The sequence below is a fragment of the Rhopalosiphum maidis genome, chromosome 2, assembly GCF_003676215.2.
Source record: "Rhopalosiphum maidis isolate BTI-1 chromosome 2, ASM367621v3, whole genome shotgun sequence".
NCBI classification, from domain to species: domain Eukaryota; kingdom Metazoa; phylum Arthropoda; class Insecta; order Hemiptera; family Aphididae; genus Rhopalosiphum; species Rhopalosiphum maidis.
In genome coordinates, this window is record NC_040878.1 from 82,454,948 (window position 1) to 82,476,317 (window position 21,370).

The window sequence follows — 21,370 nt, forward strand, 5'->3', positions numbered from 1 at the left end:
TTAAAATTTTATTGATAAAGTTGGTTTTGATTAAAAAAAATTCAAGTCATAAGATTTTTTATTTGGATAGATTATTTAACGTGGGCTACTGGCGTTACTGCAGAGTAGTTTCAAATATCATCTATTTGAATATATTCTGCAAATATGAGTTGATAGATTGTTGATATGTACCTATTTTTCATTTTTATAATACCAACTACATTTACTAAGAGGAAAATATTAATATAAAAAATTCTGGAAAAATATATAAAATTATGAATTTTAATTAATAATTACAAAATATTCTTCTTTACTTTCTTGATTTTTAATCAAATAAGTATGGTAATTGAAATGAAAAAAGTCTGCATTTTTAAAACTTCAAGAGTTTTTGTTAAATAGGAAAATTATAAAAATGTAACTCAGTTGTAATGAGTAGGTGGATAATTAGGCTAGCTTTAACATAAAATATTAATGACAGAGAATCGATATCACACCCAAGCGATGTAACGATTTGAGTCTACAAAAACGTCGGCGTAAACAGTCCCAAAATTTTTATTTTTCAACTTTTCTCCAAAACTATTACAGCTAAAATTTGGCTGATAGCTCATTAAAAAGAGATTATCAAGTAAATATAAAATGTGTGATAAAACATTTTTCACAGTTAAAAAACTTGTTATTTTTTTGCTTGATTTTCATTTAGCGTGGTAGATTACCGAAACTGGAAAACGGATTTTGTTATTTGGGGTCTTGTTAGATTCACATTGGCTAGGAGAAGTGCTACGAAGATTTTCAGAACTTTAACTTCAATTTTGTTAATTCGCTACATACAAAGCTATAAAGCTGAAAATCATAAACAACGCACACTAAAATGTGTTTTAATTTTTTTTGATGCTCTGCAGTGAATTAACTATAAAAGATAAAGTTCTGAAAATCTTCACTGTACTTCTCCTAGCCAATGTGAATCTAACAAGACCCCAAACAACAAAATCCGCTCTCCGGTTTCAGAGATCTATCTCACTAAATGAAAATGAAAATAAAATACATTATACATACATATTGCATACGATTAATAAATGTCTAAGAATTGAAAATCAAGAAAGTTTACATGCCGACCTCTGTCTTGACAAGCGTTTTTTCATTTAATTACACTAGGTACGTGCAATCTTTAATCACTGCAGTCCTAAAAACGAAATTAATTTTTATGTAGAACTTTGATCGAATTCAAAAAGGAGCTTTAACTGAACCATATTATAGTATAGCTCCAAAGTCCAAATACTGTAATCATATAACTACATTACATTACAACGTACTGTAAAATATTTAAGTAAACCATCAGTAATTTTAACGCGAAATATTAAAAACACTCTTAGACAAATTTCTACGTCCAATCTAATCCAAGATCTACAAAGTCTTTTTACACACAGGTAACAGAAAAACGAGATTTACCGAAAAAATACAATATCTAATCCCTGCGCATTATAGTGCGTTTATACATTTGATGTCGGGGACCGTATTTTGCGCGGAGTTTAGACGTACTCGTATACATTCAATATTGTGGTTCATCGTAAAGACCGCGGTAAAGCTTTGCCGTAGAAATGGATAAACGGGCGGGAAAAAAATACATAAACACCGAACAGCCAAAGACCTATAGAGGTTAATAGGTATATTATAGGCTGATAATATTATAAACGATATATGCATATATTATTATAGTACGACCGAATAAATAAAAGCCAAATAAAAAAACTATGCGCGTTATTATATTTTCCCGGCGGCGCACTCGCACACGTTTATGTAATGTGTAACATTGTTCTAAATTATAATTAGGTTAGATTTGTTTAACGGCATCGTTAATCAACGTGCCGCGGCGGCGTAAACGCGCATTAGTATATTGAATTCGGGCATGGCGTTTCCAAATTGCGGACTGATATAAATTCGGCATGACAAGTCCGTCGAACGAGAGAGAGAGAGAGAGAGAGAAAACAACGATAGGAAAACGTGTGTCGAAACTATACCGCCGTCCCGACTGTGAACGGATCATTCGCCGCACGCCATGGCTAATCGCGACAACTATGCACGTCGGCTATACACACACACACACACACTGCGAACGGGTTGTGCAAACCACCAAAACACACTTAACAAGGCGTGATTGAGCACGGCGGCCTTGTGTTATTCCGCGGAAACCCAACACATCGCGCAATGATTGATAACACACAACGCACGCACTTACGCACGCGCGCGCACACTGTGCACGCCGTAACGTGTACGGCCGAACCATTGTCGTCTGGTGGGTACAGACAATACCGTAGCACGTGCTCGGCGGGTGTGTGTCGCGAGAGGGATGGACGCGAATGATTTTTCGACGTGTCCTGCACCGCGGAATGCGCAGATTGCGGGCTATTTGCTAAAGTCACGTTATTGCCGCGCTACGTATTATGATGATATTGTACAACGGCATCGCGCGGTAGGATGCGCGTCGCGGGCACGTTATGTCACGTTTTTTCACAGACCTTCACACGAGATCGTAGCGAGATTTTTTTTTTCGACGTACGATTATTATATTGCGGTCAGGTATATCGATTCTGTTTCTCGACACGATTTTACCGTCAGTTCAGGTAGGTAGATAGGTCCGCCGTCACCGTCAAATAAAGCGTTCAACTGCAGAAGCGCTGACTAAAATTTAATTCAGGAAATCAGGAGATTGCTGCGAGAGAAGTTGCCGAGCTATTGATAATATACTCACAACTTACGAGTCGCAACGGGCAAGCGAGACACCGGGATTGCCGTGCGTCGTCGCATCGTCTTGAAATATTTTTACACGACAATAATTATTAAAAAAAAATGTTAATTTATATTCATCAAATACATGTAGGTTTTCACTTATATTATATATTTTGTAACAAGTCGTTTGTACACATACAACGGTGATATTCATACCAATCAAAACAGAACGGTCAATGTAAAAGAAATCCAACTTAAACCAAACACGCTTTTGTTGCTGACGATATTATACGTAATATATATATATTAAACGAGAACGTCCTTAAAATCGTAAACGCTTTTTTCCAAAATGAAAAACTCCATCGGCTGGCGGCAACACGAAGACCGGGAATATCTGCGATTCGGCCGCCTGCAGTTGCAACTGTTGCCGGTACTGTTCCGCCGTGGTGGCCGGATTCGGCTGGTGGAAGAACTGCATCGGTACCGTCGCGTGGTGTTGCTGTACGTTGCCTCTGATCTGTAGCTGCGACGGGTGCGCCGGTATGTTGACCTGTTGCGGGTACTGCTGCTGCATGACGGACTGCTGATACGGGACTTTTTGCTGCTGTTGCTGTTGCTGTAGCTGTAGCTGTTGCTGTTGCTGCTGCTGCTGCTGCTGCTGAAGGTATTGAGGCGGCAGGGTTTGCTGCGACACCACTCTGGCCTGTTGCGGCTGATATTGGACGGCCTGCTGCGGCGTCAACTGTTGCTGTAGGTGCGCCGGCGGCTGTACCCTTACCGGTTGCTGTTGGTATTGTTGCACTTGACTGGGATTGAGCAACTGCTGTTGGCCCTGTGGCAGCCTCAACTGCTGTTGGTGCACCTGCGTGGGTTGATACTGCAGGTAGTGCTGTTGTTGCGGATAGTTGGACGGCGGTACCTGCTGCTGTTGCTGCGGCTGTTGGAGTTGTATCATGATGGGCCCCCTGTCGGGCGTGATGGGCAGGGGCTGTTGACCGGGCAACAGTGGCAGCGGGGAGTTATCGGCCAGAGCGGGCAGGGGCGGCACGTTTAGCATGTAGTGCGACGGCTGCTGGGCCGGCACGGTGCCCTGCTGCAGGTTATACGGGACCACGGGCGGTAAGGGCCCGGCGGTCTGGACCAGTTGATGTGGCGCTGGTTGCTGCTGTTGCTGCTGGCCAGGAGGAGCGACCCGGTACTCGGCGTAGGACGATTGTAGCTTGTCCTTGAGCTGGTCGCCGACGAACGGCTGATTGGTTTCCTGGTAGCCCGGCGATTCTTCCGGCCGGAACACGGCCGGATCTATGTTGGTCCTCTGCTGGTGATACGCGTGCGCCGTGTCCACCCGTTGGCCGGCCGCGGCGGCGGTGCTAGGCGTTGGCCGGTGATACTTGTCGTGTAACGGCGACTTGTGTTGTTGCGACTTCACGGCCGTTTGTATGATCTGCGAAGTGACCCGCTGTACGGGGTCCAGACTAGATCCTTCGGCCACGTACTGATCGGCACCGCCATTGTCCTTGACGTAAGTCCTGTGACAAAACCAGAAATAAATATACTATATATTCAGGAATTAGCGGGATCGAGCACAAAATATAAAAATAACAAAAAATTACAGCCCTACCATTTTTTTCAAAAAATAAAAGCTTTGAAGGAGTTACAACTATAAGCAGTAAATCGCAAATGATGAATTGGATTTTCCTATTTTGTGGGTGGCAGCTATATACTGAGAAAAATAAAAATGCGATATAGAAGCAATACAACAATAAGAACAATTTGGTGGGAGCATGTGTGTGATTAGCACTAGCACACCTTGTTTTGAAACTGATATCCTCATATTTTTGCCATTTTTAGTTCATTTATTCTTATTTTGTGTTAATACAAATCAATGTACGTATACGGTACAAACATATTATTGAATATTTAGATATAGCTATTGTATGGAGAAATGTGGAGAGCGAATTCGCTCTATGATTAAATGAAAAATAGGGATCTTCGGTAGACCCAGTTATTTCATTGTTATTATGCCCCCAAATACAAACAATCGAATTGTTCGCAAAAGTATCTTATTGAAGTATGATATATTTTATTAAAGATAGTAAATACTCATCTTGATCTTTATAAATTTATTGGTCAATAAGTAACTCAAGAATCTAACACATTTGTATAGTCAATAGTCATTAGTTGTTGGCAGAAAACAAAAAAATCAATAATCATAAATATTTTATTAAAAAACATGTAAATGAATGATCTTATATAAATATCTTATAATTATTATAATAATTTAAACGAATTCTAAAATGCTATTGCTTACAATTTGAAATTTGAATTCTTATAATCATAGTTTTTATGTATTACTTTTATTATTTTTAAAATATAAAGGTTATCGTATTTTAATATTTTTAAAAATCTTAATAATGAATAAAAATTAATTATTTATACTACATTTATTTAAATTACAGTTCTTAAAGAAATCTATAACATAGAACTTTATTTTTCTAAGTGTTGAATTTTAAAAATAATAGTTGACATCTTTTTCTTAACCTTGTTTAATTACTTTGGTCATTTTACAGTTTTACAAATAGCTATTATTATGGTCTATGCCAGGGATGGTCAACTGGCGGCCTGCGTACCATTTTTAACTGGCCCGGTAGTCAGTAGGTACAGCATTTCAAATTACTTTATAAAAATATAAAATGTTAGGATTTTTTTGTATTTTATTTTATTATATTTATAAAGCTGACATAATTTTTATCGTAAAACGTAGATATGAATTCTTATCTAGTATTGAACTAAAATGTCAAATGTAAATTTTATTGACCTTTATTCTGTTTTTGCATTCTATGTTCTCTGACCTGCTATATTTTCACTTTCAAAAAATTGGCCCTCTAGTAGCATTGAGTTGCCCATCCCTGGTCTATTTGGATGTCGAAATTTAGTAATAAATAAAAAAAAAATTTAGTTAAAAAAATGCGTGATATTACACATCGCAAATAAACAATTAATCAACCGTTTAAGATTATTCTTTTGTGACGGCGATCGACACAAATATTTTACTTTTTGAAGTATTGAAAAATTGCCGTTTTTTCGTAAGGAATTTGATGTACGGATCGTTACAGTTTTTACAAATGAAATATACAATGCAATCAGTTTGATATGTAATAATTTATACAAGGATAAGTGATCGCACGTTTCAATTCCAAGGTTTTAATCAGAAATATAACTAAAGAATAGGTAGTACACTAGTGTTGTAGATTTGTTACATGTTTTGAAATTTTTAACTTGGGAATCCTAGTCGTAGAGCCTTGTCGTCTATTGATTTTTTTTTAATTCATCCCAGGGCCAAACACAAGAAAATCTTTTATCAATTATAATAACTTTTGAAATATTATTGAATTGAAGTTTTTGTAATTTTAATTTTTAATGAAAGAGTTATTATAGTAGTTAAATTAAAATATGAAAATTGATTATAAATATATCATATTACCTATATAGGCATTATGATACAAAAATATAAGTTTGTTGTTGTTGTTGTTGTTGTATGGGAGTTATTATTTTGCTTTACAGTTTATTAAGATGACGAAAACAACTAATGTCATGTTTAATACTTATACATTATAAAAATATCTTAACATTCGATTTACAAATGAATAATATTGCCTCAAATGTATTATAGGCTATAAATTATAATTTATAAGGCTCATTGTGTTGATAATATTTGGCAAGGTTGTTTTCTATATTATGCGATTATTTTCATTAATAGTTTATAAACAGTGAATCAAAAAACTAATACTATTTTTGGTCTATTTTCCAAAAAAATATTTGTTTTATATGCGATAGAAATATATGTTTTAATAAAAATGTAGAATAAAAAAAAATATTGTACGAAGAATAGATAAAACCAATTAGGAAAAATTATTTATACATAATTTGCATATTTATTTGAAATATACGGACGCTGGCCCGAAAAAAAATCAAACGAGATAACAAATATAGTATTTTTAAACAGGTACTTATACAACATCGGTAATAATAAAATAAAAATAGGACAAAACGAATTGGCGCTAAAGAGGTTTTATAGTGATTGGCCATATGCATCACCCGGAAAGAAAAACATTTTTGTTGATATATAATAATATTATATACCACAAAATAATAACTAATATTTATAACGACTAATGATCTTTATGTATAAAGGCACATATAGATAGAATGTTTTTGTTTTCAATGGGTTAATACAATGTTTATTGCAGACGAAATCCAACGAAAAATAAACTTGAAAAAAAAAACAAATTTAAAATTTAAAATCTATTGACCATACTGATGTGTTTTTCCTCACGATTTCCCAAATCAAAATTAATTTCAACAACATGTGAAACGTACAAATCCGTACTTGAAATTCGTGGGCGACAAACCGGCAGTTAAGCCCGATACAAGCCGTTTTAAAAGCTTTTCAAAGTTACCATGACCAATGGTATTTACTTACTTGACACCGTCTTTATCGGCGACGTAGGACACCACTCTAATTTTACCGTCAGGTTGGACTTGCCCGTAACTTCCCACAACGCTCCCGTTGGCATGACGTTCTTCCATACGGTATTGTATGTTGTTTGTCGGCGCATTTTCCACGTCGTATCTAAACTCGTACGTGTCTGGTCCCTATAAAATTCGTCGAAAAAAAATGCGACCGTAAAAATCATTCGAAACACGAAAAACTATATTGCTGTATATACCATAATATATATCATCGTACGTATAAGTTATTCGTTATTTTGTTGACTCATTATTATTTTTATTATTCTACTTACTTTGTGGTTTTTTTTCGACGTGGATGCCCATTCGTTCTCCAACTGTCTCTTATCGTGGACTTTCGTGTCGTCTGCGAACGATTGCGTGATCAGCCCGACGGCTGCCACCAATGCAAATACCTCGACTACCGCACCAAGTCTTGTCTGTATTATATTATATACAACACGGAATCGATTGAGCCCGATCATCAACAATAACAATTATTAATACCAAGAAAAAAACAGCTACAGTGCGAGTTACATGATCGCAATATTATTATAACGCGCAATTATATAGTTATAGTATTTAACAAATATGACATTTCTCACTTGAACGTAGACGATGCGTGAAACCATTTTTTACTCTGCTGAGGCTTGACTGTTAGTGTCGCTCTGCGGTTGTGATTATAATAATTTTTTTCTTCTAAATTCTTAGCTTACGGGTACTGCGACTATACAATTTGCACCTTATATGGACGGGTATAACGGTTTTACCGGTTTTCAAATCGCTTGCACCGGATTCGCTGATTCGTGTTCGTATAGCGCCGTGCTAAAATAATAAATCGCATACCTGTAATATTGTCACTATGTTATAATATTGAAGAATCTCATCGCCTAAATGTATTATTCTAATGCCGAAAAAATTTCCGTTTTACCTTAAACCATGATTGTGTTCACTGTGCGACTAATAATCGGTGAAATGATCAGTTTTTAAGGATATTAAGACTCGTATGCAACAGACGCACGACCTTGGAAATATTTATAATATATGTATCTGTGACTAATTATCAATAAGAGACTTTTCATAGTCTTAAAAGAAAGAATTGCATATCGAATAGGAAAGAGAAACATTATATAGGTATATAATATTTATTTGTAACGTAAAAACTACTACAGTCTATACAGGAGGTATATTGTACGTATATTACTGTTAAAAGTATTTAACATTTTAAAGTGAACTTGAAATAAATTAACACATGCCGAATAAACACCGTCAATGCTATAATATAATGGTGGATATAAATACTATAAATATTTTTGGTATTTAATTTATATATATTATATTGAATCAAAATATTACCTATGTTACACACAGTTATACAACAGTATGTTAATGGGTTTTCACAGTTAAACGATATATTTTAACCTCAAGCGTATGCAAGAAGAAAGCTGCATTCCACATAGCTTCAATAACAATTCAACACACGTGCGACGTATAGGTACTAAATAAATGGTATAAAAAAACGTAAAAAATATAATAAGGTTTCATACCTAATATAAAGGAACATACTGTAATAATTCATAATAACCTATACTATATTATATTGTCGTGTAATAATATGTTTTATGTAAAATATAACATATTTTTATAATACTTATATAAACAATTACTCGTCAATCAAAAACTTGAGTTATCGTCATATTATTATATTCGTTATAAGAATGTTATAACTTTATAAGTGATTTCAAGACTGTCAATTGCATGTTGAAAAAATCAATATCATTTTTTACACTAAAAATTGGAAAGAATAAATATAAAATACATACATACACTGAAATTGTAATTTTATTAACTATCGACATAATTAAATTTAATATATTTTGTTTTCAATATTATACGTAACGTTTGACGTTGACATATTATTACATTAATCAATTTTTCCTGTACGAATATTTATACACAATTTATTATGCAAACGTGCAATAGGAATTGCATACCTAGCACTTCGTGTATGATGAACCGTGTCAATTCTTTATTTTAGATTTTGACTGTAACGAAAAATATAATAGATTATTATTTACTATATTATAGTTTTAACAAACTCCCAATATACAGAATAACTTTTGAGCTTTACTGAAATAAATTATGCATCCTAAAAGTATAAGTAATAAGTATTAACAAACACATTTTAAAAATAATTGCGCAATAGTTGCTCATGTCTAAACAACGAATAAAATTAATTTATTTTTTAAATTTAATTCAAATAACAATAATTATTTACAGTTATATAATAAGCGATCGTAATGGTTCGTTTCAATATTTCCTCAGAGACGATAAAAATTGAAATATAATTTTATTTTAATCGATTAATAATTATTATTATATAGACATTTAGCCGAAATGACTATTATTTTGATACGAGATCGTTGAATCGTGATGCCGGTTAATAGTTTATTTGGAGCAAAAAAATCATCCATCGTCGGCGACGATCCCGTAGTGGGAGATTACGAAACGCATCGAGTAATCTCACAGGACGAATGTCACCGCAGTTATTATTATTGTAATTACGTTCGTTACTGTCAGAACAACATAATTATCCTGCAAATGGATTGATGAAAAATACAATTAGTTATCAGAAATGATCGTCGTTCTACGCGTAAGTCGAAAAAATCGTGTTAATATAAGGACTAAAATTGTTAATATTTATATTTCTTTAAGATCGTTGCATTGTGTTGGTTCACGTTACGACGATCATATGCCATCGAAGTCATACCTGCCTCGTACGCTTGGAGCACGTTCACAGGACCCGTATCCGGCGAAGTACAAGAAGTCAAACCGTGGACTCCATCTCATCCGTCGGCATCTTCTTATTCAGAATTCGAAGGTGGAAACGAAGATAGCGAGAGTTATGGACCAAATTACGTGGTAATGTAGTACTCACGGCATATTTTACTTTATTTATATATGACTATAGAACTGGGATTGGATTATTCTTTGCATTTTCCTACTTTAAATGTTTATACAAATACATAACAATAAAAAAAAAAAAAATGGCGCAAAGTGTACACAATAAGTACTATGACGTTAACTATTATTCTCAAATTGTAGAATTTATTTCAATAAAATATTAATTTTTAAATTTAATTTATTTTAAATTTATTTCACAAAAACTTCAATTTAATATTAATGAAACAGATAAACATTTCTTGTTTAACTTATGAATGATTAAATAAAAGAATCCCATAATAGAGCTGTCTATAGAGATCCCTAATTGAAGCTGAGGCAGTAAATATTTTTATTAATATCAATCAATTATTTTTATTTTAAGAATAAAGTAGGTTCAACTGATTTTTTCCAAAATAAGATCATGCATATATTATAATATTATTTTTTATGTGCTATTATCAACTTATAGCATATACAACACTGACGTACAGTATAATGATTTAAATTGGTTTATGCAATACATAATTATACATTTTGAAAATGTTATTACCGTTCGATTATATAGTTGTAATGGGTAAGTTTCAAGTAGCTTGATAATTTTTTTTTTTTTTTTGTAAACAAAGCCACTGAAACTGTTTAAACGTTTTAAAAAAGGTTTAATATTCAATTGTTTAAATGTGTATAAATAAATTGTGCTTGTATAATTTCAATATTTATAAATTTCTTTAAAAGAAAATTACAAGGAACTTTGCTTTAAATTTTAAGACTTTAGTTATTAAAAATAAATGTATCTTAAAACCTTTAAACGCTAATGAAAAAAAACTTAAGAGAAAATTGACATCGAACCTAAAACTCTCAACTCTCAAACCTCAGCTATCAAAATGAAAATTGCCATCAAATGTCTATAAAAAAAAGTGATGATTATGTATTTTATATAGTTTTTAATTGGTATAAAGAAAACTTATAAAGAACGTTATATTAAATCCCCAAGTATCAACTGAATCCAATTTTCTACAAAAAACCATTCCTTATAGTTGAAAATCATTTTTAATGCTCCTAAAGGTGACTTAAGGCATAAAAAACAAAATACACTTCATTATAAACAAATACATTCAGTGCACCGTTTAAAATAAAAAATATAAACTTAGATAACTTCTTATATAATGTATTATGATCTGCAATCACATAACATAAATTGATTACAAACAGTACCAAGAAATAGTAACCTTGTTTTATTATTAAACTGGTTGAAGAGAATAAATCAAAATTAATTTGACGGCGGTGAATTAATAAATTATTTTTATAAAGTATGTATTTATTTGGAATAGTAATAACATATTTAAAATTTATTTTTCAAACATCATAAATTTAAAAATCATGTATGTTGTATTTGAAATTTTAACATTATAATATACATTTAAAATAATTATAAACATCAAATTACACTAAGTCATTGATCTTAACCAACCTAATCAATAAAAAGTTATCGACATCAATTTAAAGTTCTTCCGTAATCTCATCGACTGTTCTACCAACGCATTTTCTATAATTTCCCTCACCAACTTTCGAGTCCCTCTATGTCTTATATGCTCTACCAACCCTTTTTATATTCCTTTATTATTTATTTACTTTAATAATTATAGTTTGAATAATCTAATTTATCGCATGATGCACGTCACTAATATTCACCCTATCTCTTTAACCTTCATCTTCCATTTCACTTCTATTGACTTGTCGCTTGAATGTTTTATTTAGGTACTTACATATGATTGTATTTTGAGCCAAGCTCGTATTCAATAAAACAATTCAAAAAGCTATTTTTCAAATTAGTTTTGTAGTTCCAAGAATACTTTTGATGCTTCTAAAGGACTTAGAACAGAATAATTCCAAGAGGTAACATCTGACCTGACCCACCCTTGTATAGAACTGTCCTTGGTAACCCATAGGATAAGTATATGTATTCACATGTATTAAATAATAATTATGTATATTATACAGAAACAGAATAATAAAAAATAAATAAATATCTTTTATTGATTTTCTATCAGTCTGTGACGATATCTATAGCGAGATTTAAAAATATTGATCTTAATACGTAAGTAATAAATTAATAAATCTAGTGTGATTGACGATAACAATACATAAACATGACAGATAATAATGACCCTACTCCTAAATAGTATGACAATACACAAAGTATTTAATAGTGAGCATACACACGACTTTTTCCTACAATTCATTCATACTATGATTTTTTTTTAATTTTAAAGTATAGTCAACGCCACGTTTTTAAAATACTTGAGGGGTATTTTTTAGTGATAAACATTTTTTTCCTAAATAAGAACCACCTTGTTTACTGTAAATTTTTAATCAGATATTATTTTTTTTTAATGTTCATGTATCTTAACATTAAACAAGTAATCTATGAGTTCTTTAACAAATGTTTAGAAATAAAAATAAAATACTTCTTAGATATGATATAAAAAATTGAAAAATTGAAAAATATTAAGTATGCTGTCTTTTGAAGATACTTGGCGATTCCAAAAATCAGTATTTGAATAAATACGTCATTGAAGGAAAAAATAGGTGTGAGCATGTTAGGTGAATCGCCTTATTGTTTGCAGATACCACACAACCCATTAGCACTTGAAATGATTTTCGTAAACCGTTTGCATCCTAAATCATAGCACACACGGGCGCTATTTAAAACAGGGGAAAATCGGGCAGTACCTATTGCAATTTATTGAGTACCTAACTATACGTATATACGTATAAAATATCTAAAATATTATTATATGATCAATTAAAACCAAGACGCAACAATGTGTACGGCGTGTAAAAAGACATAAATTTAAAAAGAAAAAAAAATTCCGTTTATGTTTAGGGGAATAGAGTGTATCGATGTTTACCTACTCGATTAGTTATATAGGATGTATAATTAATCATTATAAATAAATGTTTTTATTGGCATTATTAGTATTATTCACAATTTAATAGTAAACAATACGTAGGATTAATAATATCGAGTAGTTTTTTTATACCTAAATTACATTTTATTATTAACTTTTTACAAATTCTACTTAATCGACGACTACTGGGTCGACGCGTCGTATGTTTAATCGATCGATTCTGACTATAAATCAGGACTTTATGTTTACGATCATTAATCTAATACCCATATTATGCTTGTATACCGCAGGCGAAACCGCACTACTCGTTCGCGTACGGCGTGGAAAACCCGAACACCGGCGACAGTCACGGTCACTCCGAGACGCGGGACGGTTCGCACGTGACCGGCGAATATTCCGTAATGGAACCGGACGGCGTGCTCAGACGTGTGCTGTACACGGCCGACCCCAAAAACGGTTTCCGAGCATCCGTCCGGTACGTCCGACCCGACGGCGAGGAGTCGTCCAACCGCGACCACGGTTTCCTCAGCGGCGGATCAGACCGGTCACCCGGGCCTCCTCCGCACCAGCAGCAGCAACAGCAGTCCGAGTACGAGTCTGACGGCGGCGGTGGCGACGACGACGATCCGCGTCCGTTTTCGCTGCAACCGCAATCGCTGAATCTGCCGTCCGAGTACGAGTCGGAAGCTGACGAGGAACCGTTCGCGCCGCCGCTGCCGCGACCACAACCGCTGTCGTTAAACTTTGGTTTCGACGTCAACCACAACAGCAACGTCGGGAACGACGACGACGACGACAGCAACGACTACGGCGGCGGAGGCGGTGGCGGCCGCCCGTCCGGGTTCAAGTTCCCGTCGCCGTCCAGTTCGTTCTTCAAGGCTTCCGACGCGGTTAATGGTGCGTCGACGAAAACTGGCCCAATATTTTAAGTTTGCGGACTGAATTTTTCGTTTTTTTCACTATCATTATTCTATATCATGTCATTATTTCAGGGGACAGACACGCTTCTAGAGGGTCAGAGTACGCCCTGCGCCCGCGATTGTTGTGTGCGATACGATTGGCGTGTTATATACTAAAATATTAAGATGTTATTAGAGCTAGGATTTTGTGGGTCTATGATAAATCACGAGAACAACAGCATAGTACTCAAAAAACAAAAAACAATTTAAAAAAAATTAACAATCTTTTGGGCTATGTATAATACGACCATAACAAGTTTGTAGTTTAAAGATAAAACATTCTAAATGAACTTGGAACACATTTTTCATTAAAAGTTTTCAATAACAAAAATAAGCCCAGTGGCCTAAAGTAAAAAAAAAAAACATTACTACAATAGCGAAATACAATTCTGAGTAAATTATTTCGCGCGGTATGAATCTACAAAATGGGAACTCTAAATTTTTTTCTCATTAATCTTTCACCGTGGCAGAATGTAGATTATATTGATTTTCTGTTTAACTGTCTAAAATAATAATTGGGTGAAAAACGCGCACTAAAAAATAGGATAATGCGTAACCGCTTGTCGTATAAATTAACGGCGTGGTAAAAAAGTACAATTTTGACCTGCAAAATAAGTTCGTCGATGGTAGCGATTAGATAAATGTACGCGAACGTGTATTACAAAAAAGTGCACCGGTTATGATATAACGTTCAAATAAAAAAAAAAAAAAAAAAAGACGGACTGATTTCGGTAGAATTTTATTATTCAATGTAGCCCAAGATTATATAATTCTTATCCGAGCTTACGAACCGTTACGAACGTTTATTTTCTTTCAATATACCAGAAGATGTTACTTACGACGATTATTGTTGTGATTACTTCGTCGACCGTTTAACACTCGCTTTATGCAATGTCGGCTTGTCCGTTTACCGTGAAATCCCGCTAGCCGATCGCAAACCGAGTCGATGAAAAAAGGATCGATTCGGTGCAAATATTCTGCACCGGACGATGACGACGATGAGCACTGACAATGATCGTGGGCTCTAGGCGACCTAAACCATTGTCCCCCATCATCACCTCACTTCCGCCCTCCCCCCCCCAAAAAAAAAGAAACCGAACAAATACAAACAAAATTATCAAAAAAAATCCGAAATATGTCGCAGACGCCACTTAATAATCGGTTTTTTTTTTTTTTTGTTTATGCGTTGTCTTGCAGATTCGGGCGATTACGGAGAAGGCGATAACAAGTTCAACAACTATCATTGGCCGGGCACGCTGGGCTCGGTGCAGGCGCCGTCGTCGACCTCGCGGTTCGGTCTGTCGTCGTCTCCGTCCCCGTCGTTCGGCGGCCCGGTGGCCGCTTCGCCGACCACGCCGTTCGTCGGCTTTGCCAAGCGGACGGAACCGCTGCCCTGCCGGCCGCAGCCGTTGCCCAGCCGCTCGCCACTGGCGTCGGACATCGTCAGCTATCAGACGGGCCACTCGAACAGCCTGCCGCTGTTCGTCAAATCGTCGGATGACCACGACCTAGAGCAGCTCCGGTCGCTGGACGAGAAAATCGGCAGCGCCGACGACGACATCGAAAACTACGAATCGGACGACAGCGACACGGACACCGCGCGCGTGGCGGCCGACGTCGTCCGTCTGTCGCCGTCCGCCAAATCGGCACCGTCCGATCAGACGTCGACGTCTCGGCCGCCTTCCCTGACGGCCTCGGCCACTGCCAAACCGTCGTTCCGGCTGCGGCCGACGTCCATCGACGTCCTCGCGATCGACCTGTCGCCGTCGCCGACCATGACACCCATCCAGCCGACCATAATCGACATCGACGCCTGACCCGCCGCGATACAACGATATAATGTAATTCCACCCACACGCCCCCACTATTTAACTATATACAGTCGTAGTGCTAATAAAATATTGAACTACACAAATACGGCTGTACCTATTACACAGCGCGTTGACGTCTGTTACCTCCGTCGGAAATCGTTTCCGGAAACGTATGTCCGCATCATTTACGTCCCCCTTATGAATAACTTAATCGATATTTATTATTTTATTAGCCCGCGATGCATTTTCTATAATAATATTTTGGAACCTATGTTATCGCGCGTATATAGCACACTTAGAACTGCATTTCCAAAAATCATTCAATACGATTTGATGTTTTCGCATCATGACGGTCACGTTTGGTATTGATTTATGTGTATTTCACGCGCGATAGTGCTAAACTTTTGTATCTCGTGGCATTTTTTTATCTGTCGAAAATTAGACATATTTATACGAGTAATAACGAACGTAGTCTTGACATTTTATACTACTTTTCAAATTTAATTCGACATTCGTTTCACAATGATCGACGATCAGCCGTTTATATTTTTATTCTAAATTCCGTTAACGATCACTAAAGATTCGATGAATCAACAGTGAGCTAACGGCCCGTTAATGGTTCATCGATTTAAACAGTTATTTGTGAACGCGACCCGCGCGCGGCATAATAAATATTATTATTTTAATTGTTATACAAATAGGTATTACTTTATTTTGAGAATGTAACTCTTCACAGGATAATCGGCATAAATAAATCGCTTATTATGTATATACTTTATATATTTGGATTAACACTCTCGTGATAATATTCAAGATGCTCAGACGACCAGAATATTTATTAAATTAATTCTAAACTCGGTTTTATGCTAATTGACTTCTGGTAAACATTGTTCAACCAACAAAATATTATATTATATAAATATGTACTCCGACGCGTCCATCATATTCGTTTATATTTTTTGTATAAAAACTTATAACACGTCAAGTGTTTCAATCATTACTTTATGATTATGTTGGGCGTAGGATACGCTTGTAAGGTTTCACCCACAGACAGCACGGTCAGGTCGCCCATCTGAAACATATGATATACAAGGCAATTATTATAGATCTTTCGGCCAGTCGGTTCCTATATCCGATGGAAATATTGCACATAATAATATATACTATCTCTATCATAATTATTTTGCGGAATCGCCGTTCGTAGATGACACGTTGTGTTAGTTAAAAAAAAAAACAAAGTAGCGATACTAAGGATGATTAATTATTTTTCTCTTTTAAAAGTACTATAAAAATAAAATATCAATGCGTTGTTCAAAAAACGATACCTAATAGAGTTATGGTAATCCAAATGCAAGGGTTTTGGTAAATTCCCTGGACGAAACACAGAAAGTGAGAGAACCATATAAGCAAGTTCCACACGATCAAAAATACACCAATATACGTTTTTTATACACGGCAGTAAAATTAACGCTTTACTTTCTGTACTGTACAAATGTACCTACTTCATTGTCTACAAATGAATGCCCCTAATATATAAACTGAGATGTTGGTCTTCAATCTAAATAAAAGAAATTTTAATTCGTTATGATTTTTTTTTTTTTTTGTGTATTTTTACCCATTTTACCTCGTGTGGAAACTTACACTCGTTCTATAAACGGGACGCTTGTACTTATGTTCGTAATACATTTTCATAGTTTTAGCTGTTTTCTCAGTACAATTAACGTGTAAACTTCTTGGAAAATTATAAAAATTTTCACTTTTAGTATCATCAACTCGATCAACAATGTAAATAGATATCTAGGTCCTAGATGGTAACTAATTGTTTCCGAAACAAAAATAATGCGTGAAAAAACTATTAGCTTCCTGAATACTTTTTTTTAAATATTTTATAAGTGGCGTTATTGTATCATTCATATTTTGATAAGTATAAATTTTTCGACGTTGACGAATGAAAAATTTATATAAAATTATTTTTATACATTTAAAAATGCATTTTACGAATAAATCTGTAATTATTGTAATTATAATTTTAATTGTATTATTTTTTAATTATTATGTATTCGTTTTGTAATTAAATTCACCAATAGTACTATAATAATAAATGTTATAATACTACAGTTTAAACCGTGAAAGACACTTTTAAATAATAAAATAGTAGACGTATCCTAATAGCGTACGTCTTTTTGAGAACAAGCTACAAACTTTCTACTAAAAAATTGAGTTTTTTGAATAGCGGACAAAATTTTAGTAACCGAGAGTGTCTAGTAGTGGTTTCATAATATATTTTGTATAATTATATAAGCATTCAGTTAGTCTATTTAATTGTTGTTAGAGTTATTTATTTTAAATTTTAGTTACCACAACATCAGACGGCTGAGTTAATGCTACGATCAACATAGACGCTACTCTTTCGGGCTTCAAAGACAAAATAGATTTTTTATTTTCTCCGACACTTCCGACGGCTTCATTGTTTACTTTTCCAAGATTGAGACTCTACACAACAAATAACAAATAAAATAAGAATTATTTTATCATTCAGGCACCGACGAAATAATTATTAAAAGCCTAACATTTTAATACGTCATACCTAATAGATACGCATTACACCAAAATCATTTATTTATTAATTATTATTAATTTTTAAATTGTATTACACATTTAAACTCTACGCCAACTTAAAGAAATTGTAAAAATATGGCGTCTAACCACAGTTATTATTCTTGAGACTTACAGTTACTTTGATTTTAGATCCATGATAAATGATTTCGTGTCTAAGGCCTTCGGTTAAATACGCAAGTGCAGTTTTCGACGAATTGTACACTTTTTCTCCTGGAAATGGTAGCATTGTGTACCCAGCGGTGCTAAAAATAAAACCAATCACATTAGTGATGATCCTCCTCTTTTTAGTTTTACATAGCTGCACTGAATGATAACAGAGAAATCATTAAGAGTAGATAAACTATAAAAAAAGCTATACAAATATTACTTTATGTAGTTAAATTATTATAATATACATTATACTACCTATTTTGATTATTGATTGTAATTTGTGTTATTTATATAGTCGAAATATGTAATATTTATTTTTAAATTATTAAATTGAAGCATTTTTAAATGCTTGCACTACCTATCACATTTTTTTTTTATATTTATATATAAATTGTTTATTTCAAATAGAAATATAAATAATAATGGTAAATACCTATATGAGCTATATGACCAATACATCTTAAAAACAATGCAGTTACATAACATCATATATTTTAATTAGTCGTTGAAATGATTAGTGACTAGACGTGTTATCCTTATTTTCAATTTATAGGGTAAAAGTACTCAACCTGTTTATATTTATAATGTGTCCATCTGTAATATCGTATTTCTGCATCGATGTATACGATTCCCTACAACATATTGTTACTGCGATGACGTTGAGATCGAACAAATATTTCCAGTCGTTCGTTTCGCCATCTGAAACACGAACATAATTTTTTCGTCTTGAATTATATTTCATCCAAATGATATTTCAACCCACATACCCACCAATAACCAAGAGTATTTTTATTTTTTTACTTAACGTAAATTTCTTAGTACTTACTTCTGTACCATTTTTAATCAGCCACTAACAATGAATGATGAATCTATATATAATATAATATACTATATAATTTCATTAAGATATGTGATAAGTAAATAAAGTAAAACTCGCAATATGTTTGTTATTCTATTTACCACTATCGTAATAGATATCGTCTATCGTATAAAACTTAACGCATCAAAAATAAATCTCACTTTCGATTCATGAATTTTAATCTATATCCGCCACACGTGATTCGTATACGCACAGAAATCCTCTCTGGTCCACCCCTTCCGAAAATTATTGGAATAAATCTGATGCAGCGCCGCGTCTGAACTACAGACTACAGTATATATATTTTAATAATACGCACCCAAAATTTTGCTTTTAATCGATGTGCCGACGTTATTGATCGTAACCGACACTCCTTGGCCAATGGTGGTTTCGATCCACTTGAACACATTTACTATTTCCGATTCGCGAGTAAAATCACATTGAACCGGATAGATTTTAGCCACGGCGGACTGCAGCTCGCCGGAAAGTTTCTGTGCACGGATTCAAGACGATTATTAATATTTCGTTATCCTTGTTGTCCAATGTTATAAAAAGTTGCTAACATTTTAAATTTTGGATATCCCGCCAAGCACTTATTAATAGTTGATACAATATGCAATTTTCAAGTTCAAAGTTTATCAGATGCCTGATAATACTAACATTTGATTTCATAGACAATATTTTAAAAAATTTCATTTTTAAACCAGAACAGTTGACAATCAGCATAATTATTACTCGCTGGTTTAGAAATATTTGGTATCTTCTATACTAAGAAATGATGAAGATAGTTACGAAATGACAAAAAAAAAGAAAGAAAAGAATTTAATGTTTTTCAAAGTTTTTAGGTGTACCGATATGTAACAGAGAAATACTTGTAAATTATATGGAATAAATCAATAAACCCCGGAGGCTTCCCGACGATCTAAATGGTCCGTAGAAAGTCAATAGAAGAAGCGGTGATTGGGGTGACCTGTAACGGTTTAGCCAAACTCTGAGTCTTTATAAATGGGTACCAATCAACCAATCAATAGTCTGACAATGTTTACATAAGTTCAGTTATGTATCATGTTCTATATAATGTGACTATGGGAAACGTCGTTATAGTATTACGTACTTGTATTGAAATGATTTCCCGATCCACAGCGACGATTTTCAAAGGGTATTTGGACAGTTCGGTCACGATTGACCGTCCGGTCTCTGAACTAGCTCCAGTCACCAAGACGACTCTATCCGTCCAACGGTCCATTTCTTTAGTCGCGAATAAAAACTGTCGAGTATATTATTTATTTCGAAATAAATCACAAAAATATTGTATTGCAAGTGCTACGTCGATGCAGCACGCACAAACGATCTGAATGACAGTATTTCGTCAGAGCCGACAGATTCATACTGACCTTTCGATTGTATAACATATAACGTCTTAATTGCGTAATTATTATTAAACGGCATTACATACGATCGGTACCATCATTACGACCATATATTATTATGAGTTGAATACATTTTTTTTATTCGAGTTGAGTATTCTAATCTGCAGTGTGTTAAAATATGACGGATGGTTATCCATAACGTACTATTGAAAAAAATATTTTTCAGGATAAGCAATTTTATGCATCTTTCTTCAAAAAAAAAAAAAAAAATCAGTACAAATTAATTGAAAATAAAATATGTATAATGTATATTGAGATTTAGTGATTAAAAAAATATATATATTATATCAATTTTTCGAGTAGCTTAATATTTTGGCATATTAATACTTACAATAATCTAATAAACGTAGGTAGGTACTATTGCCATTCATTTTATGACCATAGACTTAGTGCGTTTTAAAAAATTTTGATAAAAATTGTTCGTTTTAGAATAACTATTAAAACATATTTCAAAATAAACTTTTTTCCTTTATAATAA

General features: G+C 34.0%; 3 protein-coding genes across 4 annotated transcripts; 1 reads left to right on the plus strand and 2 right to left on the minus strand.

The window, feature by feature from the left end:
- Nucleotides 1–2,810: 2,810 nt before the first annotated feature.
- On the minus strand, nt 2,811–8,210 carry LOC113553592 (putative mediator of RNA polymerase II transcription subunit 26). Of its 2 annotated transcripts, none has more exons than XM_026956985.2 (5): nt 8,144–8,210; nt 7,818–8,037; nt 7,509–7,652; nt 7,187–7,359; nt 2,811–4,232 (listed from the first exon to the last, which is right to left on the minus strand). In XM_026956985.2, the coding sequence occupies exons 2-5, from the start codon at nt 7,842–7,844 to the stop codon at nt 3,026–3,028; spliced, it is 1,551 nt and encodes a 516-aa protein (XP_026812786.1). In that variant the 5' UTR covers nt 7,845–8,037; nt 8,144–8,210; the 3' UTR covers nt 2,811–3,025. The 2 variants fall into 2 exon arrangements, with proteins under 2 accessions (XP_026812786.1, XP_026812785.1); XM_026956984.2 differs by having other exon boundaries at nt 7,818–8,058; nt 8,144–8,174.
- Nucleotides 8,211–9,800: 1,590 nt separating this feature from the next.
- LOC113554309 (cuticle protein 8-like) lies at nt 9,801–14,213 on the plus strand. The gene is made up of 3 exons (XM_026958092.1): nt 9,801–9,865; nt 9,928–10,134; nt 13,355–14,213. The coding sequence occupies exons 1-3, from the start codon at nt 9,848–9,850 to the stop codon at nt 13,991–13,993; spliced, it is 864 nt and encodes a 287-aa protein (XP_026813893.1). The 5' UTR covers nt 9,801–9,847; the 3' UTR covers nt 13,994–14,213.
- Nucleotides 14,214–16,651: 2,438 nt separating this feature from the next.
- Nucleotides 16,652–20,848, minus strand: LOC113553672 (dehydrogenase/reductase SDR family member 11-like). The gene is made up of 6 exons (XM_026957135.1): nt 20,577–20,848; nt 19,782–19,953; nt 19,173–19,302; nt 18,566–18,695; nt 18,193–18,327; nt 16,652–16,906 (listed from the first exon to the last, which is right to left on the minus strand). Exons 1-6 carry the CDS (start codon nt 20,706–20,708, stop codon nt 16,832–16,834), a joined length of 774 nt encoding a protein of 257 aa, XP_026812936.1. The 5' UTR covers nt 20,709–20,848; the 3' UTR covers nt 16,652–16,831.
- Nucleotides 20,849–21,370: the final 522 nt, after the last annotated feature.